The sequence below is a fragment of the Ochotona princeps genome, chromosome 4 (genome assembly GCF_030435755.1).
Source record: "Ochotona princeps isolate mOchPri1 chromosome 4, mOchPri1.hap1, whole genome shotgun sequence".
Lineage (NCBI taxonomy): Eukaryota > Metazoa > Chordata > Mammalia > Lagomorpha > Ochotonidae > Ochotona > Ochotona princeps.
In genome coordinates, this window is record NC_080835.1 from 51,440,580 (window position 1) to 51,464,377 (window position 23,798).

The 23,798-nt window shown below is 44.6% G+C and overlaps 1 protein-coding gene across 5 annotated transcripts in view; it reads right to left on the reverse strand.

The window, feature by feature from the left end:
- Window positions 1–23,798, reverse strand: part of STIM1 (stromal interaction molecule 1) — a 231,922-nt gene that overhangs the window by 91,005 nt on the left and 117,119 nt on the right. For all 5 annotated transcript variants that reach the window (XM_036496198.2, XM_004589939.3, XM_004589940.3 and 2 more), the window contains one exon: window positions 14,319–14,449. In XM_036496198.2, coding sequence (XP_036352091.1) covers window positions 14,319–14,449 — 131 coding nt within the window. The remainder of the gene's footprint in view (window positions 1–14,318; window positions 14,450–23,798) is intronic.

A 23,798-nucleotide genomic window follows, 5' to 3' on the forward strand; every position in this document is an offset into this window, starting at 1 on the left:
CGAGAGGAACTCACAATCTGGTCAGATAAGGAGGGGCCAAGGAATCAGAATGCTGAGTACAGCAACTTGCCAAATGTGAGGGCCACAAAATGGACTCTGGAACATGAGAGAAGAAGAATTACTTCCCACTACAGAGGAACAAACAAGATTTCTTAGAGGAAACAATATCTAGTCTAGGCTAGTAATTCTCAACTCCAGGCAATTTTGTTCCACAGGGCAACTGACTAAATAACTGGGTGGTGAAGCAAGGTTTGATACTGACATCAGTTGTGATGGCTAGGGATGCTACTAAACATCATAAAACATACAAGGCAGCTCCCCACAACAAAGGAATTTTTGATTTAAAAAACTGTCAGGCTCAGCACAGTAGCCTAGTGGCTAAAGTCCTCGCTTTGAACATGCCAGAATCCCACACGAGCACCAGTTCTAATCCCAGCAGCCCCATTTCCCATCCAGCTCCCTGCTTGTGGCCTGGGAAAGCAGTCGAGGACAGCCCAAGGCCTTGGAACCCTGCACCCACGTGGGAGATTCAGAAGTTCCTGGATCCTGGCTTCAGATCAGCTCAGTTCTGGCCACTGGGGCCTCTTGGGGAATGAACCAGCAGATGGAAGATTTTTTTCTTTGTCTATTCTTCTCTCTGTAAATCCGCATTTCCAATAAAAAAACACTAAATCTGTAAATAATAATAGTAATAATGAAGTACACAGGCTTAGGTAAGACAATTAACAAGCTGTCAAAGGAGTCATAGTCCCTAGAAATGCATAACCCTACTCTATCACACTCTCTTCCTTTATTACCAGCCACTAGGGTAAAAACAAAACTACCTTTTGTAGTATCCTGGCCCTAGTCAAATCGGCCACACTGCTTGCATTGGCTCTTAGAGTTGAATGCTGTGGTGATATGGGATGATGAGAGCACCAATTTGGAATTCTCGTTAAACAGGCTTAGACTCACTTATCTGTACCATCTCACTGAGCCAGGGAAAAAATACAGATTCAACACCTCTCATGTGCCAGGCATGAAGCTTTGCATGTGCTTGAAGCTTTGCATGCATTGCATTGTCACAATAATTCTACAAAGAATCACCCTCCCCAACAGCTGAAAAAATCAAAACTCAGTGAGGTGAAGTTGGTTAAGACTATAAAACTAATACATGGCAAAGCCAAGTTTTAAATACAGGCCTATTCACGTCAAAACGTATGTTCTTTACAATGATACCTACATCAGTAATAATAATGATCACAAAAATTATCTAGCCTCTCTTACATGTCAAGCATTATATTAAGGGCTTTAAATAACTTCTTCATTTAATCTCCACAACAACCTTATGAAGTACCTACTAATTCTACAATTTCTAGTGAAGAAACCAAGACATTGTGTAACTTCTCCAAGTTTTCACCTCTGGTAAGCGACAGAGTCAGGTCTGTGACTCCAGAACTCAAGGTCTTTGCCAGACACCACTGAGTGAAACCTGTAGTTTACTGAGCTCATACTGTGACCTGCCTTTTCTCACCCCTCAAAATATGTGAACAAATCCTGACTCAGGACTGCCATTTCAGACAATACCATACTGCTATACCATTGGTCAGTCACCTAAACAAAGTGATTAGATATAAATTTTTTTAAAGTAAATTTTGTCTCTTTATTTCAGAGACATAAAAAACTCATATCCACTGGTTCACCTCTTGAATGGTGACAATAGCCAGGACTGGTCCGGAGTCAATCCAGGTCTCCCATGTGGGTGGTAGAGACCTAGGTACTTGATAAATCACTGGAGACTCCCAGGAGTAGCATCCAGGACTCAAACCCAGATACCCTGGTATGGCACGTGGACGCTGCGGTGTCAGGCTGGACTCCCACCCCTAGGCACATATTCATTTTTTTAAAGATTTATTTATTCTATTACAAAGTCAGACATACAGAGAGGAGGAGAGACAGAGAGGAAGATCCTTCATCTGGTGATTCACTCCCCAAGTGAGCCACAACAGGCCGGTGCGCGCCGATCCGAAGCTGGGAACCAGGAACCTCCTCCGGGTCTCCCACGTGGGCGCAGGGTCCCAGTGCATTGGGCCATCCTCGACTGCTTTCCCAGGCCACAAGCAGGGAGCTGGATGGGAAGTGGAGCTGCCGGGATTAGAACCGGCGTCCATATGGGATCCCGGGGCGCGTTCAAGGCGAGGACTTTAGCCGCTAGGCCACGCCGCTGGGCCCTAGGCACATATTCTTAATAGGCTAAGCTGAACACTAGGGGAAAATGACAAACCAGGTTAGTTCACTGTTCTTTTTCTTTTTGAAAATTCATTTTATTTTTATTGGAAAGGCAGATGAGATTTATGGAGAGAAGGAAAGTCAGAAAGATCTTCCATCGACCGGTACACTCCCCAAGTGACTGCAACAGCCAGAACTGAGCTGATCTGAAGCCAGGTGCCAGGAGCTTCTTACAGGTCTCCCATGCGAGTGGAGGGCACAAAGCCTTTGGGCCATCCTCTATTGTTTTCCCAGGACATGAGCAGAGAATTGGATGGGAAGAGGAACAGCCAGGACATGAACCAGCGCCCATTTGGGATCCCAGCACTTGCAAGGGGAGGATTAGCCATTGAACCATTGAGCCAGGCGCTCAGTGTTCGCTATAAAGGGGCTTACAATTTGGTGAAAGAAACAAATAAATAAACATAGAAATAACAACTGTCAGATACAGATCACTTTCATGGAAATACAGGGGAAAGAGAAAGTAACATTTTCTGAGCTCAAATTAGGTGTCAAATACTAAAATATATATTTCAATGAGCTTTGGTACATAATCAAATTTCTTTTTAAAAAGATGTAGTTCTTTTTATTGGAAAACAGATTTACAGAAAGAAGTGGAGAAAGGGAGAAAGATGTTCTATCCATTGGTTCACTCCCCAAGTGGCTACAACAGCCAGAGCTGAGCTAATCTGAAGCCAGGAGCCAGGAGCTTCTTCTTGGTCTCCCACATGGGTGCAGGATCCCAAAGCTTTGGACCATCCTCTGCTATTTCCTAGGCCAGAAACAGAGCAGGATGGGGAGTGGAGCAGTTGGGACACAAACAAGTGCCCATATGGAATCGTGGTGCTTGCGGGGTAAGGATTTAGTCATTGAGCCATAATGCTGGGCCCACATACTTATATTTCTATAGTCACCTCCACAAACTGAACAAAGGAAATCCCCTTTGTAACTGAATCTTCTATGTACTCCTAACTTCTAGTACCCACTGTCTAGTCTCCATTCCTTTAGTTTTGCCCTTCTTATAGTATCCTATAAATGGAACCATGTACAACATAATTTTGGGGACTAGCTTTTTCTACTCAACATATTATCTTTGAGCTTCATTTTACTGTGTGCATCAGTAGCTCATTCCTTTTCATTGTTGAATAATTTTCCATAATGTATTTATATACTCATATACTGAAAGACATTTGGCTTATGTTCAGTTTTGTCCATTATAAATACCTGGAATTACTGGGACATATCATAAACTATGTCTAAATTTATCAGAAACTATCAAATTTTTCCAAAGTAGCTGTATCATCTTGCATGTTCATTAGCCAAAGTTCTAGCAGTCCTTCCTTCTAATCCAACAATTGGCAATGTCCACTTTCAAATTTGTTTTTTTTTAAAGATTATTTATTTTTATTGCGAAGTCAGATATACAGAGAGGAGGAGAGTCAGAGAGGAAGATCTTCTGTCTAACGGTTCAGTGCTCAAGCAGCTGCAATGGCTGGTGCTGAGCCAATCTGAAGCCAGGAGCAAGGAACCTCTTCCGGGTCTCCCACGCGGGTGCAGGGTCCCAAGGCTTTGGGCCATCCTCAACTGCCTTCCCAGGCCACAAGCAGGGAGCTGGATGGGAAGCGAGGTCACAGAACTGTTGTCCATATGGGATCCTGGCGCAGGCAAGGTGAGGACTTTAACCACTACACTATTGCGCCGGGCCCTACTTTTAAATTTGAGCCATTCAAACAAGTATGTGGTGGGATCTCACTGTGGCTTTAATTTGCATTTTCCTAGTAGCTATCTTTATTGAACATCTTTTCATATTTGTCATCCATTTATCTTCTGTGGTGAAGTTTCTGTCCAAATATTGCTATATATTTTTAAAAGTGAGTAGCTTGTTTCATATTATGAAGTTCTCTGAGTTCTAAATTTGTGCTGGGGACTTTTTAAAATGTTTATTCATTTTTATTTTTCATATATTTGAAAGGCAGAGCAAGAACGAAATCTTCCATCCACTAGTTCACTCTCCAAACACCCACAACCATCAAGGCTGAGCCAATCAGAACTCAGGAGCCACAAGAACCCCATTTGGGTCTCCATGTGGGTAACAAGTCCCAAGCACTCGAGACATCATCTGCTGCCTCCCAAGACACATTAGTAGGAAGCTGGTTCAGAAATAGAGTAGCTGGAAGTTAAGCCAGCATTCTGACTGGGATGCTACCTCTCTGTTGGGAACCTTTAACAGTATTTTTTTCACCTAATCTGACAACAGCTTTGCAAGGGTAGAAATCATTAATCACCACTTTACTTTGGAAAAAAAAAGAGAAAGGCCACCAACCAATGATAATCTGATCACAATTGTACCTAGTTTCAAAGTTGGAAAATATATTTCTTCCTCCCTTTCTGCCTTTCAAGTAAGTTTAAAAAAAAAAAAAAATTATCATGGGCCCAGCGGCGTGGCCTAGTGGCTAAAGTCCTCGCCTTGATCCTATATGGGCGCCGGTTCTAATCCCGGCAGCTCCACTTCCCATCCAGCTCCCTGCTTGTGGCCTGGGAAGGCAGTTGAGGACGGCCCAAGGCTTTGGGACCCTGCACCCGCGTGGGAGACCTGGAGGTTCCTGGTTTCTGGCTTCCGATCGGTGCAGCACCGGCCGTTGCAGCTCACTTGAGGAGTGAATCATCGGACGGAAGATTTTCCTCTCTGTCTCTCTTTCTCTCTGTATGTCTGACTTTGTTGTAAGAATGAATAAATCTTTAAAAAAAAAACATATATCATTTAATAACTGATGCCACATCCTTAGAGCAGGAAATCTTACCTATTTTGTTCACTATGGAATCTCTAGCTCTTGAACAGTGCCTGGCATATAATATGTTTCCATTAGAAATTTGTTTAACAATTGAGCAAATGCCATAGTCGCCCATGTAAGGTCCAGAAAAGAAAAAAAACATGATCTCCCAAGAGCCCAGTCCAATCAAGGGGACAATGGTTGTAGGCAGATCCTATTTCTTCCCACATTAGACTGTCAGGAAAACCTGACAGTATCACCTCACTAGTAGCAAATCCCATTGATAGTGTTCCTACCAGAGGTCTAAACAGAACCCTAGGTCATGAGTTCCCGTATAGCCAGCATGGTAGAACCTCTTTCCAGCTTTGCAACATGCCATCACCATTGGTGCTTTCTAGAACATCTGAATGGCCCACAATACCCAATCTCTGATATAGAACAGAAGCACTTAAGCAGCCAAATACAAACAATTATATATCTTCTATATAAGCCTGCTGAGTCCCAAGTAACTGTAACTACTTTCACAGTTCACAGTAAAAAGAGCAATTAGTAATGGTAATGAATCAAAGAAGAGGAAACTATAGGAAGCAATCAGTTAGTACACAAAGAAACCTAAGTCCTAGGGTACCAATGTAACAGGCCATGAAGATTGATTCACACAAAGAAAGTAAACACTCTGGTCACCATATAAGGGAATAAAACTAAACTTCAAAAATGACTTAGAAAAATGTCTCGTACCAAAGTAGGTCATTCAGTTCAGATTAGCTATCTGAAAGCTTCATTGTTTTGAAACTGAATAAATCAAGTGTTTATAGAACATCACTGCATATTTCTACTAAAGTTCTTGAGTAATCAGCAATGCTTTGGGATAGGTCAGAAAAATCTCAGGTCCTTCATGATCAGCACCCAGGATTTCATCCCTGGATTGTTAGCAACCATAACTCTGTATTTTAAGCCCTGAAGTATCTACCCAACTTTCTAGTTACGATTCTGAACTGCAAGGCCGTCTCACATATGTGTAGACTGACGGGAAGCACACACACTTTGCTTCTTTCTCTCTCTCAAAGACAGTGGCTTGTGATTAATTGTGAAAACCCAGACAAGCAGGTTTCACTAGCCACAAGAGGTCTAAGGGTGCAGGGGGAGCAGTAGAAGAGAAGCCAAGGCAAGGCAGAAGCTGTGCTGAAAAAGAACAGCTCACCACCAGTGCAGAGAAGAATGGGGTGACAGCTTTTGTGTTATTTTAGAACAGTTTGTGCTGATGGGTTTTTTGTTGTGGTAACATTCCTCTAAAAAGAACATTTTCTTCTTCCCCTCATTGACAAAGCAACTCTGCAGAATGTGAAAAAAATCAGGAGTGGATAACAAAAATATCCAAGAGTTTGTAGATTTTGAACTCTATCACCTTTTTAATTATTAGGCCATCTATTCTCCAATGCTGTGGCTAGGACCCAGGACAATGACCAGGACACCTCTAGCTTCATTCACTACTAGGAACATGACTCTATTCTCACCACAGACGATTAAAATTTTGGTCCTCTGACTCTCAGTGACACTTTCAGATGTAACAAAAACTTCAGATACTTTTATGGTGGTCAGGTCCTTGCCCAAGAACTTATCACTGCCTGGTTCAACAAGACAACATATCTCAATTTGGTTACCTTGATCCCACTTTCCTTTTCAACTTTTTGTTCTATGATTGCTACCACAGTATCTGTCTAACCAAACAACTCACCGTGCTTCCTCCTTCCTCCTTCCTCCTCACTACACATAGCTCTCCACTACTGAGGAAGTCCAACTCCTTCCATTCTATCCAAATTTTACTTTTCCTTAAGAAAATACTCTTTCAAAAAAAAAATACTTTTTCTCCTTCTTTGAACTTCTAAGAAATTATCTGGCTCATTCTGACAGAACAATTCTCTCTTGATCAATCAGTATGGTTCATTTTCCCACTTACAGTTACAGAGAGGTCACTATCTACCAAGGAAGCCTCTTTTATAAGTTAGCTCTATTAGGCAATTATTCATTCTAGAAGAATATGCTTTTTTTTCCTTTCTCCACATTGGTCCTGGTTCCATTCTTAGAATAGGAAAATATACAACAGTACTTAAGAGCATGAGCTTTGAAATCAGATTTGAGCACATAGCCAATGTGTCCCTGAACAAAATGCTTAACCTTTCTAAGACTTCAGTCTCAGTTAATAACATAAGCTTCATAAGCTTACTTTAAAAAATTAAGAATAACTATGCAAACAGCTTTTTACTGTGTCAGACATACAGAAAGAATACAATAAATTATAGGTAGGTGCTGTGGTTTTCATGGTTACTATCAATCATAGTTATTTTAGTCTAATTTCTCCATTTATGTATTGGAAGGTAGAAATTACATTACCCAAGTCTCCTCTAGGGTAAGGTTTCTTCACTAGGCTATAAATTATGAGATTGGACAATCAATTATAGAAACACAGGCTGTATTTACTAGTCTATCTCCATACCTAGAACAATGTACCACACATATATTTCTCTAAATAATTATTTCAAAGACAAAGTTACAGAGATAATCAGAGATAGAGAAAGAGAGAAAAAGAGATCTTTCAATCTTCCATCCACTAATTTTACTCCCCATATGGCCACAATAGCCAGGGGTAGGCCAGGTGGAAGCCAGCAGCAAGGAGTTTCATCCAGGTCTCCCATGTGGATAGCAGAGGTCCAATCTCCTGGGTCATCTTCTAGTGTTTTTGCAGGCACATTAGCAGAGAGCTGGATCAAAAATGGAGCAGCTGGGACTCACATCAAAGCCATACAGGATCCTGGTATTGCAGGAGGTAGCTTTATCCACTATACTACAACACCAACCCACATAGATACTTTTTAAAACATTAGTCTATTGGGCCCGGCGGCGTAGCCTAGCAGCTAAAGTCCTTGCCTTGAACACGCTGGGATCCCATGTGGGCGCCGGCTGTAATCCCAGCAGCCCCACTTCCCATTCAGCTCCCTGCTTGTGGCCTGGGAAAGCAGTCAAGGACGGCCCAATGCATTGGGACACTGCACCCGCGTGGGAGACCCGGAAGAGGTTCCAGGTTCCCGGCTTCAGATCAGCGCAGCACCGGCCCGTTGCAGCTCACTTGGGGAGAGAATCATCGGATGGAAGATCATCCTCTCTGTCTCTCCTCTCTGTATATCTGACTTTGTAATAAAAATAAATAAATCTTTAAAAAACATTAGTCTATTGATTTGAAAAGTATAGTTACAGAGAGACACAGAGAGATTTTCCATTTGTTGATTCACTCTCTAAATGGCTGCAATGCCTGAGTTTTAGCTAGATCAAAGCCAATAGCCTAGAACCCTATCCAAGTCTCCAACATGGGTGGTAGAGGCCCAAGCACTTGAGCCATCTCCCTTTGTTTTCCCAGGAAAATAGGCAGGGAACAGAATCAGAAGCACAACAGCCAGGACTCAAACTGGAGCTCATATGGGATGCCACTCCCACAGCTTAACCTGCAGTGCCACAGTGCCAGCACTCAGGGATAATATTTAATCAGTATTATTTAACTGAATTGAATGCTCCTCACTTAATAGTTAACGTATATTCCATCTTTCGTTTCATTTAACCATGTAAGATCAGTCAGGTCTCACTGTTCTAAATCCTCCTGACAACATGAAATTCAAAACTGAAATAAAAACTCAAAGGTAGGGGTCAGTGTTGTGGCACATCACATTAAGTCACCAGGGATGCCAGCATTCTCTATCAGAGTGCTAGTTCAAGTTCTGACTCCTCCAGCTCCCTGCTAATGTGTCTGAGAAAGCAGTAGAAGATGGCTGAAGCACCTGTTCCCCTGCCACCCCCATGGAGACCCATTTGGAGTTCATGGATCCTGGTTTCAGCCTGAACTAGTCCCAGTTGTTGTCTTGTTGTGGTCATTTGGGAAGTAATCCAGTAGATCTCTCTCTCATTCTCTCTCTTTTTCCCTCTCTTGCTCTAATTCTGCCTTTCAAATAAATATTTTTAAAAAGTAAATCAAAAGCAGGAATTTGACCTTGGTGGCTCAGGAGACAACAGCCCTCCACAGTGGTGGTGACCCTCTTGTGGAAAGTACACGAGCCAGGTCAGATCCAATGCCCAGGACTCAGCACACGGGTACCGTTGCCACATCGTGACCGAATCCTGGCTGCTGGGAGGCCGGAGAAATTTCTTCCCCCATGTTGAATACACCATAAGGGAATCCTGGGATGGGATTACAGTCTCTAGCCACGCCCTGCAACCACCACCTTGTGGCAGCAGGAAACTAGTGGGTGGGAGTTCAACCTTGGCGGCTTGGATGACAGCAGCCCTCCGCAGTGGTGGCGACCCGCTTGCGGAGAGTATGCGAGTAAGGTCAGACCCAGTGCCCAGGACTCGGCCCAAGGACACTGTCACCACATGGTGAGAGAGTCCTAGGCTTTGGGCACCCTTGGGAGCCAGGTTCTGCCTAATGGCCGCCTGGCAGCGAGCTCTAGGGTTTTTAGGATATGTAATTGCTGCCTAGGCACATTCAGGGATAAGGCTAGTGTGAGTGTAGGTGAGGGATAAATTCTGTGTAATTCCTAGCGATGGGGTCATGGAACTTGCTTGCAAGCATGCGGACTGAGATCTGAGGGTTTGGAGGGGAGAGTCCATAAGTTCTATTTGGGTCAGACTGATTCACCAACCCACATAGGAATCCTGAGATGGGCTGTTAGTGTAGAGCATCACTGACTGCCATATACCAGTCCACATGAAAGCTATGGATGGGGTCCTATCTGGCTGGGCTAGGTATCAGTACCTGACAGTGGCGGAATAGGGGATGGGTCACACTTGGCAGGGTCAAGATGCTAATCAACACACAAGGGAACCAGATCTGGGCGTAGATTCTTTGGGCGAAGTGTGGGCCCAACACGTGGAAATACAAGTCCCACTGGTTAGCTAACGAGTTGGGGTGGTGATGGGCTGAGCTAGGTGTGACCACGGAACCTGCCATCATTTACAGATAAAGGAACCAACAACAGTCAGGGCAGGTCAAGGCAGCAGCACCCGAATGTGCATCCTAAAACAGGATGTGGGGTGAGCTGAACTGCAACTGGAAGGGGGCAGACCGGGCAGGGCTAAGCAAACTTTAACTCACATGGAACAACAGAAATCAGGATGGAGCACAGGTGATGCCCTTCAAGGCTCTTACACCGACTGGTCTGCATGAGCCAGGGATACTAGGCCACAGCATTGCAGGCAAAGGATAAGACAGGTGAGGGGCTATGCCATGCTGGATCAGAGCAACCACTGGCATGTGCACGATCTATGGCTGGGAACAGGCCCGACTGGGGAGCTAAGAAGACACCCTAATTGGATTGTTTCCACTGGTGAGTGTAGAGGCTAGAGTGGAGGCTGCGTTCTGGTCTGGATATGGCTACAGTCTCCCTTGGCACAAGTGTGGACTGGGACTGGACGCACCAGGATGGGCTAGACTCCAGTACCATCTGGTGCTCTGGAGAACCTGGGTAGAAGTAGGATTGCCTAGGCTAGGTCTCTGCCCCTGCTGAGCCATGTGTGAGCAGTGTCTGGTTGTGGACGAGCCTTGGCTGGGCTGAAACATCCAATAGTAAGAACCAGAATGGGTGAAGGCCAGTCAGGAAAGGCCACTGTTACAGCCAGGACAGGAGGTGGACTAGGTAGGGCTGGCCCATGGACCCACTAGTATGTGCAAGATCTGCCATAGGGAGAGATTCTGATGAAGGAGCCTGGGCAACTCCTCTGGCAGGTCACAGTCCCTACAGATGAGTGCAAGAACCACAATAGTGAGCAACCCAGACCAGGCCAGAGAAAGATACCCACCGGCATACATTTGGAATAGATCAGGGGCAGTTTACATCACCCACTAGCGAATCCGAGCACCAGAACAGAGAGTGGGTTGAGCCAAGTTTGGTTGCAACACATACCAGTGCACATTATGGCTGGGATTGGATGCCTGCTGGACTGGGCTAGGCTTTAGCCCTCACCAGTGTCAACTGGAATTAGGGGTGGTCTGGGCCAGGTCAGGCTACAACACCCACTGGCAAATGTCAAAGAAAGGCAGACTGTGCCAGACTGAGCCACAGCACCCAGCTAGTACACGTAAGACCCAGGGACAGAGGGGGCAAAGCCAGTAGGAGGAGTGTGGAGGGCTCTCCTGCTGGAGGGGCAGACCAGACCAGGCAAGACTACAACACCTGTGGGCCTCATATGAGCTAGATCAGGGAAAAGCCAGGCTGGGTTAACTGCTCCTACTGGTGCAAGCAAAAATTAGAGTGGGTAAGGGTTGGTTGGGCTTAGCCGCAGCATCAGCTGGCAGAGCCTGGCACTGGGGCTAATTCTGTGAAGTGAAACTGCAGAACCACCTGTCCATGTTCCAGGAGTCCATGATCCAGGAGTGGAAGTAGCCTATTAAGGAAATAGTGGGGACCTCCCTCTTGGGTTACCACTCCCACTGGAGAGCATGAAAACCAGGACTAGGCTAGACAGAAACACACCCACCAGTATGTGTGTGGGCCGGACTAGTAGGACTCGTTGGGTTGAACTAGGCTTCAATGCCCACTGGCATGTACAAGAGCTAAATGGGATGTGGGACAGACTGAACAAGTCTACAGTACATACTGGCAAACATGGGAGCCAGGGTAGGGAAAGGCCTGGTGGGGGTTATGGAGAGTCACCCCAACTAGGCTGTAGCTTCCACTGGTTTGCATGAGGGCCGAGTATGAAGTCGGCAGGATCGGGCTGGACTGCAGCACCCATTGGTTCGCGTGGAAGACAGGGCTGGAAACAGAACTGACCCAGCAATTGCAACAACCAGGATATGCATAGGCTGATTGGGACGACAGACTGTGCTGGACCCTGCACTGGCAAGCACACACAAGAATCAGGTCTGGAATCGCCTCAGACGAAGTTTCTTTGAAGATCCATCCAACTGAACTGCTGATCTCAGAACCCCAACAATGAAGAGATTATGTCAGCCAGTGGACTCTGCAGCTATTTCATCATTCTTGGAACAGTGAGATTAGCAGCAATTTAGAACTATTAAACTATCAAAACTGCACGAGCAGGACCCTAGGAGCATTACCCACATCAGGGACCTGGGATGAGTGGGAGGCTGGATGGAACTTTTCCCATTATCTCTCCCCTTACCCCACATACAGAAAAAAAAATATTATTAATGTGGAAACAATGGTCTTACCCACTTTCCTGTAGCCCTTGACCTTTGTGCCCTAATCAACTATGTAAAGATTACCAAAATAAAAGAATTTTTTTTAAAAAAGCAAATCAAAAGCAGCTAAACTAGTAGGGAAAATAGACTAGGCTGATTTCCCCCCTTATACACTACAGCACTACTACAGATTGGTATAACTTCATAGTTTCACCAGATTTCTAGCTCAACTGAGCTTGAAATCAACAAACTTTACATCTTTTTTTCCACACTTGATAGCATTTTACTCTGCACTCTGTTGAGATAGAGATGCAGTAAAATCAAAAGATAAAATAAGAGCCTGGAGCGGTAGCCTAGGGGCTGAAGTCCTCACCTGGAACGCACCGGGATCCCATGTGGATGCCGGTTCTAATCCCAGCGGCCCCACTTCCCATCTAGCTCCCTGCTTACGGCCTGAGAAAGCTGTCGAGGACGGCCCATAGCTTTGGGACCCTGTACCCATGTAGAAGACCCGGAAGAGGCTCGAGGTTCCTGGCTTCAAATTGGCGCAGCTCTGGCCGTTGCAGCCTCTTGGGGAGTGAACCAATGGACAGAAGGTCTTCCTCGCTGTCTCTCCTCCTCTCTTTTATTTGCAATAAAAATAAATAAATCTTTTATAAATAGATTAAAAAAATAACCGGACTTTGCCACTTCTACCAAGGACCATCTGGATATACACAACATCATTCATGGCCATACAAAATCATCAACTTAAAAACACCCTGCCAGGCTTGGAGCGGTGGCGTAGCAGCTAAAGTCCTCACCTTGAACACGCCAGGATCCCATATTGGCGCTGGTTCTAATCCCAGCAGCCCTGCTTCCCATTCAGTTCCTTGCTTGTGGCCTGGGAAAGCAGTCGAGGATGGCCCAAAGCCTTGGGCCCCTGCACCCCTGGGGGAGACCTGGAAGAAACTCCTGCTCCTGGCTTTGGATCGACACAGCTCTGCAGTCACTTGGGGAGTGAATCATTGGATGATAGATCTTTCTATCTGTCTCTCCTCCTTCTCTCTCTCTCTCTCTCTCTCTCTCTCTATATATATATATATATATATATATATATATTTATACACACACACACATACATATATCTCTCTTTGCAATAAATTTTTTTAAAAGCCTGCATAGATTTACTGAACTTTTTGAAAAAAGATTTATTTTTATTGGGACGGCAGATACACAGAGAGGAAATACAGAGAAAACGATCTTCTGTCCATTGATTCACTCCCCAAGTGGCTGCAATGGCTGGAGCTAAGCCGATCTGAAGCCTCGAGACAGGAACTTCCTCCAGGTCTCCACATGGATTCAGTGTCCCAAGGCTTTGGGCCGTCCCCTTCTGCCCTTCCAGGTTACAAGTAGAGAGCTGAATGGGAAGTGGACCAGCTGGGGCATGAACCAGGGCCCATATTGGGATCCCAGTACATGCAGGATTTACTCACTAAGCCACCACTCCAGACTAAGGGTTTATTGAACTTTAAGTGTTGCTTATATTTGCTTTGGAAGGGTCAGATCAAATAATTTTGTGAGCTTTATATGGCACATAGGCTGGACATTCCCCAGCCCTAATAGAGGTTCCTCTAGCTCTTACTATCTGGACCACTCAACTTGCTCTTAACAAATAAAGCTTGTCATCTGGAAGGGTTATTGTAGGACTTTTTTCTTTCTCTCAAATATAGTATGCATTCCCAGAAGGCAGGCTCTGTCTTGCCTTCTCTTTTATGTGACATCATCGGGCTGAGGATACACTGTCATCCTCCATCAACAGCAGGACTGCATTAAGGATGGAGAGAAGCAAACACACCAACCTCAGGGATCCCTCTCTCCCAAACAATACAGTGCAGTCAGAATTGTCCCACCAGCCAGCAGTAAGTAGGAGTCCATCCAGCATATTTGAAGTCTGCACTCTAACAGGCTTGCTTTATAAAAGGCTGCTCTGCTGAAAGCCAGGTCCCCTAGCAAGGATGAGTTCCCAGTGAACAAGCTAGAAAGAGAACATCCCTCAGAAAGTACTTAGGAAACTTTCAGGTGCATTTCTACACTGAAACAAACAAGAACCCTAGAAGGAAAAAGCTCACCTCATCACTTTCTTCCACATCCACATCACCATTGGCATCATCATCCATCAATTTGTGAATGTTTCGCACTGCCTCAAAGCTGAGCTTCTCATCTTCACTGTCGCACAGCGGTTTGTCAATCCGGCAAAACTCTGTACAGAAACAGCAAGGGAAAACATAACTCAGAGCTGCCACCTCGCCTTTATTACCAACCTGTGTTGGCATCCTTAATTTCTAGAATCTCTTTCCTTACACAGGCACTTAACCAGCTACTTGCACATCCAGCCTTTAACTGTATGGAGAATGTGCTGAACTCTTGTCACTCATGGACAATGCTTTAACACTCTAACAGTTCATGGGCCTGGTGCATTGCCTCAATTGATTAATCCTTTCCCTTCAAGCACCGGGATCCCATATGGGTGCTGGTTCATGACCCAGCTACTCCACTTCCCATCCAGATCCCTACTTGTGGCCTTGGAAAGCAGTGGCGGACAGTTTAAGTCCTTGGAATCGTACACCTTAATGAGAGACCCGGAAAGGCTCCTGGCTCCTGGCTTTGGATCAGTTAAGCTCTGGCCATTGCACTCACTTGAAGAGTGAACCAATAGACAAAAGAGTTTTCTCTCTGTATCTCCTTCTCTATAAATCTGCCTACCCAATAAAAATAAATAAATCTTTCAAAAAAATTCTGGACCTGGCGGAGCAGCCTAGCAGCTTAAGTTCTCGCCTTGTACACACTGGGATGTGTGTATGGTGCCAGTTCTAATCCCAGCTGCTTTGCTTCCCTTCCAGCTCCCTGCTTTTGGCCTAGGAAGGTAGTTGAGGACAGCCCAAGGCCTTGGGACCCTACATCCATGTGGGAGACCTGGAAGAAGCTCCTGGCTCCTGGCTTCAGATCAGCTCAGCTCTGGCCATTGCAGCCACTTGGGAGTGAATCTGCGGACAGAAGATCTTCCTCTCTGTCTCTCCTCCTCTCTGCATCTCTGGCTTTCCAATAAAAATTAATAAATCTTTAAAAAAAATAGAACCATGTCTTTCACCATAGAAAAAACTCAATTCAAGATGGATCAATGACTTAAATTCAAGACATAAAAATTCTTCAAATTTTGGAGGGGTCACATTGTAATACAGCAGGTTAAGCCTTGCCTGCAACATCAAGATAGAATATATCTATCTGGTTCATCACTCTATTTTACAATCAGCTCCCTGCTAATACAGGTAGAAAAAAATCAGCAGAAAATAGGCCAAATGCTTTTACCCCTATACCCACATGTCTAGTAACATGTCATTTAACTTCATAGCATTGTAAATTTCTATTTTTCTTTCTATTGTTGATTTTGTATTATGACTTTTCATTTAAGGGGATGTACAGTAGCTGTGAAATGGAGACTAACATCCAGATGTGAGTATACAATGTAGCATGCATTTCTACTTCCAGACAAAGATGGACTTACAATGAAACTGTTTACTATATCTTGACAATAGGATGCTGGACTCTCTGCCATTGTCCATGCCCACAACGATGGACATATGACTGTGTATGAAGAACTATATTTTAGTAATGATATAGAAGAACTAGGTGGGGCGGAGGGAATTGGGGAGCGGACAGGGAAATGCCAGCAGCCTACGGAACTGTATCATAAAAATAATAATAATAATATAATGTTAAAAAAAAAAAAAAGAAACTAAACTAGAGCTCAGCGCAATAGCATAGCAGCTAAAGTCCTCGCCTTGAATGCGCCAGGATCCCATACAGTCGCCTGTTCTAGTTTCGGCAGCCCCACTTCCCATCCAGCTCCCTGCTTGTGGCCTGGGAAAGCGTCGAGGACGGCCCAAGCCTTTGGGACCCTGCACCCTCATGGGAGACCTGGAAAGAGGCTCCTGGCTTTGGATTGGCTCAGTTCCAGCCATTGCAGCTGCTTGGGCAGTGAACCATCGGACGGAAGATCTTCCTCTCTGTATATCCACCTTTCCAATAAACATAAATAAATCTTAAAAAAAAAAAGAAAGAAAACTAAACTAAGGGTTAGCTACTTTTTCTGAATAGAGCCACATGATAATAAATTGGGATTTATGGGCCATATAATTCTATTGTACTACTTAACTCTGTCATTGTAGCAGAAATGTATCCATAGATAAAACATAACTGAGTAAGTCTGTGCTCTAATAAGGCTTTATTTACAAAAACAGGCAATTGTCTATATTTGGTCCATAGTCATTGTTTGAACTCAACTCCCCTATTCTAGAAGATCATAGGAAGCCCACTTATCACACTGCATTAACACTTTTCTAGTATAGTATCGTGGCATAGTAAGTTAAATCTCCGCCTGAAGTACCAGCATCCCACATGGATGCCAGTTGAAGTCCTGGTTGCTTCACTTCTGATCCAGCTCCCTGTAAACTAATGTGCTTTGGAAAGCAGTGAAAGAAGGCCCAAGACCTTGGGAACCTGCACCCACGTAGGAGGCCTGGAAGAAGCTCCAGGCTCCTAGTTCCAGACTGGCCCAGCTCCAGCTGTAGAGGCTATTTAGGGAGTGAAGCAGAGGATGTAAGATCTCTCTTTCTCCCTGTCTCTTTTTCTCTCTCTGTAAAATCTGCCTTTCAAATAAAAAACAAACAAACAAACAAAACAGCTCAGCGCAGGAGCCTAATCACTAAAGACCTTGCCTTGCATGTACTGGGATTCCATACTGGCACCGAATTGTATCCCAACTGTTTCACTTCCCATCCAGCTCCCTGCTTGTGGCCCAGAAAAGCAGTAGAGGACTCTCTAAGGCCTGGGGACGTTGTATCCACTTGGGGGACCCAGAAGAAGCCCTGACTCCTGGCTTTGGATCGGCTCAGCTCTAGCTGTTGTGGCCACTTGGGAAGTGAACCAGCAGATGGAAGATCTTTCTCTCCCCTTCTCTCTGTAAATCTGTCTTTCCAATAAAAATAAATAACTCTTTCAAAAAAAAGTTTTCTAATGACTTAAAGGAAAGAAATTGAATGTTTTTATTGGCTATATCCACAAACAGGATCTAAAGTAAAGTATAACTTCTAGTAGTTTGTTTTTCTGTTTTGTTTTTGCCTTTTTTTAATAATAAGAAAATACAGGCAGACACTGTGGTGAAGAAGTGTTAAACTGTCACTTGTGATGCCTATATTAAAGTGCACAGAATCAACTGCCTTCACTCTTATCCAGGCTCCTATACAGGTGATAGCCCAAGTGCGTGGAGTACTGCAACCTATGTAGGAGTCCCAGAGTTCCAGGCTCCTGGCTTAGGTCTGGTCCAGCCCAGCTTGTTGCATACATTTGAGAATTAAAGCAGGCACTCTGCTTATGAAACAAATACATTTTTTAAAAATAAATGGAAACAGTTCATAAAGCTCAAGGGACCTCGATTCTCCAGGCTGGGTACCACTGCCCTATGTTTTAACAGTCTGTCTCCCAGAAGTTTGCATTTCAAACACCATGCTCTGTTCTGTACCTGATCAAAAAGACAGGCAAGTTTTGCTTCTGACTTCATCAGGTATAGAAAAGGATTAAAGAGATCGACTGAAAGTACAAAAGCCTAATGTCCAATATGGCCATAGAATCCTGACCAGAAAATTTCAGTCATCAAAAATTCACAAATAACTCTTTCAACCAAACATTTTCCAAGCTGTCTCCCCTTCCTTCCTGAGACCTTTGCTATTTTCTTGTACACATTCCAGGCTGGCAAGGTTTCCCACAGCCATCTGGAAACACCTTAGGGGAGTCACCCTTTTAGCTACATATTTATGCTGCAATGAAAGATTCCCTGGACTAGGAGTCAGAACACATATGTCAAAATTCTCATCTTCACCAGTTATAAACCACATGACATTGGACAAGTTGTTTAATTTCTCTGAATCTCCAATTTCTCTTTTGCAAAATGAGCATAATCTGATGCCTAGATTTTTTGTGAGAATTAAGTAACACTGCATCTGTTAAAACACCTAGCTTAAAGCCAAAAGCAGATATTCATTTGCAGAATTCTTCCTTCTTCCTAGAGCAGCAAAAATGAACAGTTTCATCTTCTGCTGACCTTAGTCACCTTCCCTGTCAGATTATGAAGAATAAAATACAGGAACTACAGTTCAATCCTACTGGCCAGTCCTATATTGACAAGTGGACAAGTAGCTCTTTTTTCTCTATGAATAAATATTTATTTCTTTTTTAATGATTTTTTAAATTTTGATAAACTTTACACAGTTGATTAGGGAATAAAGGATCAAGGGTTACAGGAAAGTGGGTAAGACCATTGTGTCCACATTTGTGAGTGCATGTGTATCTGAGGGACAAGTAGCTCTTTGCTGACTCTCACAGTAGCCTTTACTTCTACAACATTCAGGTGCTACTAATAATATCGCCATATTATACTGCAATTGTCTATTTAATGTGTTTTCTCTACCAGGGCTTGATGCCATGTCCACACTGACAAGCAAAGAATCAGGCTCTTTATAAGATGATCAGTAAATGTTTTCTAAATCAATGCCAGCAATTAGGTGTAGAATTTACCTAGACAGAAATTATAGGATAAAATACACAATACATTACAGAAGTATGCACTTGGTCTAACAGTTTAGAAACCAGTTAAGACACCCACATCCCAGGTCACAGTAACTGGGTTCACTACCCAGCTCCTGACTCCAGTTTACTACTAATTCTAATCCTAGGAGGCAAGTGATGGCTCAAGGATTCACGTGCCCCAAGTGGGAGACCTAGACCTAGATATTGGCTCCCAGCTTTGACTCAACCTAGGTCAAGCCAACCTAGCCACTGCAGGTATCTGAGGGGTGAACATTTGAGCCTATCCCTCTGCTTCTCAAATAAAACAGAAAAGGAGAGGGAGGTATACAGACAGAGAGGCAAGTAGGGAAGGAAAAAAAAGAAAGAAGGAAGGCAAAGAGGGAGGGGAAAAGAGGAAAAATCCTATAGAAATACAATGCATTAGACTGGATTTTTGAATTTTTGGGTCTCGGGCCCGGCACAATAGCCTAATGACTAAAGTCCTCATTTCCATGCACCAGGATCCCATACGGGCTCTCGCTTGTGTCCCAGCTGCTCCATCTCCCATCCAGCCCCCTGCTGGTGGCCTGGGAAAGCAGTCAAGAATGGCCCAAACCCTTGGGACCCTGCACCCACATGGGAGACCCAGAAGAAGCTCCTGGCTCTTGGCTCCAGACTGGCTCAGTTCCAACCACTGCAGCCATTTGGGGAATAAACCAGCAGACAGAAGATCTTTCTCTCTGTCACTCATTCTCTCTGTAAATCTGACTTTCCAATGCAAAATAAATAAATAAATCTTTAGAAAGAAAATGGTCTCAGGATCCCCTTACATACCATAAGTTTTTATTTTTATAAAATATTTACTTATTTTTATTTGAAAGGCTGAGTTATAGAGAAAAGCAGAGACAGAGAAATCTTCCATGCACTGGTTCATTCCCCAAATGGCTGCAGCAGCTGGAGCTGAGCTGATCCAAAGTCAGGAGGCAGGAGCTTCTTTCCGGTGACCTACATGTGTGCAGGAGCCCAATGACTTACACCGTCTTCTACTGATTTCCCAGGCACATTAGTGGGGAGCTGGATGAGGAAGGGTGCAGCCAGGCCTCAAAACCAGTACCCATCTGGGATGCCTCAATCGCAAGTAGAGGCTTAACCAACCTATTATGCCATGACGACAGCACCTAAAATTTTTGATAGTGAAGAACTGCTTGATATTTATCATGTTAGAAACCCAAATTTTAAAATTATATTTAGTTTATTAATTAATTTTAGGACAATAAACATTATGTATTAACATAAAATAACATGTTTTATTTTTTTTATTTTTTTATTTTTTTTATTTTATTATTTTTTAATAATCTTACTTAGTTGATGAGGGAACATAGTGTCAAGGGCTACAGGGTGAAAGTGGGTAATACCATTGTTTCCACATCAATATCATTTTACCCTGTATCTGGGGTCAGGAAAAAAAACAAAGGGAAAAGCCCCACCCAACCTCCCACCCATCCCAGATCCCCAATGGGAGGCGCGCTCTGAGGGTCCTGCTCATACAGTTTTGATAGTTCATCAGTTCTGGATTGCTGCCAGTCTCTCAGTTCCAATCACAACAAATCCTATTCACAATCCACTGGCTGACAGTCTCTTCATGGATGGGGTTCTAAGATCAGCAGTTCAGTTGGAGGGTTCTCCAAAGAAACTTCATCTGAGATGATCCCATGCCTGATTGTTGCGCGAGTTTGCTAGTACAGAGTCCGACATCATCCGTCACACCAATCAGCTTATGCTCATGCTGGTCGTTGGGATTGCTGGGTTCATTCTGTTTCCAGCCCTGTCTTCCTCATGAACCAACCGGTGTTGTAGTCCAGTTCGATCCTGCCCACTTCATACTCGGTCCTCACGCAAACCGGTTGGAGCTGCAGCCTGGTTGGGGCGACTCCCCATAACCCCCACCAGTTCTGCCCCCTACCTGGTTCCCATGCTTGCCAGTACGCACTGCAGGCTTGTCAAGTCTGTCCCACATTCTGTTTAGCTCTCGCACATGTCGATGGGCATTGAAGCCCAGCTCAACCCAACCAACCTACTATCCAGCCCACACACCTACTGGCAGGTGCCCTTCTGTACCCCTGTCCCCTGCCCCTGTCCTGGTGTTTGTGCTGTCCAATGAGTGGTAGCCCCGAAGGAGGTGCCCACTATTTCCCTTGTAGGCCACACTCATTCCCCGATTATGCACTCTCCAGGTAGTTCTGGCATTTGACTTGACAGAATTAGCTCCAAGTGCCAGCCTCTGCCAGCTAGTACTGCGGCTAGCCCAACCAACCCTCACCCACTCTAGTTTTTGCTTTCACCAGTCGGAACAGTCAGCCCACCATAGTCCTTCCCTTATCTAGCCCACATGAGACCCACAGGTGTAACAGCCCTGCCTATTCTGATCTGCCCCCATCCCGACTCACGCTTTCCAATGGAAGTAGTTTCCAGCAGGGGAGCCCACATTCCCCTGTCAGCTTTGCCTCCTCCCCCTGATTATCACATGTGCTGTTTGGGCGCTGCAACTACATCCGGTACGGCTCATCTCACCTTGGCATTCCTTATTGTGTACTAGTATGTGTTGCAACCGAACCTGGCTCGACTCACACTCTGTTCTGGCGCTCTGACTCACCAACGGGTGATGTGAACAGGTTCAGCCTGGTCTGCCCCCAACCCATGCCATGTGTATACCAGTGGGATAGTTTCCATAGCCTGTTCTGGGCTGTTTCCTATTGTGCTTCTTGCGCTTACTTGCAGGGACTGTGTCCTGCCAGAGGAGTTGCCCAGGTTCCTCCATCAGAAACTCTCCCAGTGCCAGGTTTTACGCATACCAGTGGGTCCATGAGCCAGCCCTGTTCAGTTCACCTCCTGTCCTAGCAGGAACAGTGGTGTTTCCTGACTGTTCTTCAACCCAATCTGGTTCTTATTGTTGGATGTTTCAACCCAGCCATGGCTCTTCCATACCCCCATACAGCTTACACATGGTTCAGTAAGGGCTGAGACCTAGCCTAGTCTGTCATACATTTCCCCTGGTCCTGCAGAGCACCAGATGGTGTTGGAGTCTGGCCCGGCTTGGTGCTTCCATTCCCAGTCCACACTTGTGCCAAGTGGGATTACACTCGTATCCTGATCGGAACGCAGCCCCATTTACGGCCCATGCGCTCATTGGTGGGAAACTCAACCAAGCTAGAGTATCCCCTTAGCTGCCCAACTGGGCCTATTCCAGCCTTAGATCTTGTGAAGGCCAGTGGTTGCTCTGATTCAACTTGGTAGAGCCCCTCTCTTGTCCTGTCCCCTTAGATGCTGTGACTTAGCATCCCTGTCTTACACAGATCAGTAGGTGCAAGGACCTACTTGGCATGTTTTATTTTTAAAAATACTATGTTTTCTGACAAAAATTTGCGAGAAAGGTGAGAACGTTTTACATGTTTGCAAATTTTTTCAATGTCCGGTTTAACAGAAGACAGTTTTAGGGGTGGCACTATGGCCCATTGGTTAAGCTGCGGCTTGGGACACCAACATCCCATATCACAACACCAATGAGTCCCAGCTATTCTACTTCTGATCAAGCTCCCTCCTAATGTGTTTGGGAGGACAGCAGAAAACAGCCCAAATACTGAGGCCCCTTCCATGTGGGAGACTAGGATGGTGTTCCTGCTCCTGTTCTCCTGGCTTCAGCTTAGCTCAAAACTAGCTACTATGGCCATTTGGGGAGTGAACCAGCAAACAGAAGACAATGCTCTCTCTCTCTCTCTCTCTCTCTCTCCCTCCCTCCTTCCCTCTCTTTTTCTCTCTCCCCCATTCTTCCTTTCAAATGATTAGATAAATATTTTTAAAGGTTCATCCTAATATCTATTTGTATATTCAATCTCTTATCTATTATTTTTTGGAATATTGAAATACAGATATGTACTTTTTAAAAATATGAGAATATCTTGATATTCTTTTCAGATAATTATAACTAGTCTTTTCTGATAATACACTCTAAGTTGAGAACCAGTGGGTTTCTTAAAGCTCATTTGCCCTGTGGCATCCAAAATTACATTGATGCACTTTCTTTTTTCATTTTTTTAAAGACTTATTTATTTTCAATGAAAAGGCAGATCCAATAGGGAGAATGAGAGACAAAGATTTTCCATCTGCTGGTTCACGCCCCGAGTGACTGCAACAACCAGAGCTGATCTAATCCAAAGCCAGGAGCCAGGAGCTTCTTCTGGATCTCCCACATGGGTGCAGGGACCAAAGGCTTTGGGTTGTCCTCTGCTGCTTTCCCAGTTCACAAGCAGAGAGCCGGATGGAAAGTGGAGCAGCTGGGACATGAACCGGCACCCATGTGGGATCCCAGCACATACAAAGCAAGGCTTTAGCCACTGAGCCATTGCACTGGGTCCATGGATGCACTTTTTGAGAACTTTTTTTTCAAGACTTATTTATTTTTATTACAAAGTCAGATATACAGAGAGGAAAGACAGAGAGGAAGATCTTCTGTCCGATGATTCACTCCCCAAGTGAGCGCAACGGCTGGTGCTGTGCCGATCCGAAGCCAGGAACCTGGAACCTCTTCCGGGTCTCCCACAGGTGCAGGGTCCCAAAGCATTGGGCCGTCCTCGACTGCTTTCCCAGGCCACAAGCAGGGAGCTGGGTGGGAAGTGAAGCTGCTGGGATTTGAACCAGTACCCATATGGGATCCCGGCGTGTTCAAGGAGAGGACTTTCGCTGCTAGGCCACGCCGCCGGGCTCAAAAACTTTTTTTTTTAATATTAAAATCCACTGGCCTATCTTACACTTTGAAAGTATTTTTTTATACACACTTGATTTTGTAACATGAGGCACTGATGAACTAGACACTTGGTTCACGAAGTTCTGCAGCTTCCAAATGCTGGCACATTTCATTTATATAACATCAAAATAATTACAATTATTAGCATCACTTTTCATCAGAAAAGCTTTTAGTCTAGCTGAGTGAT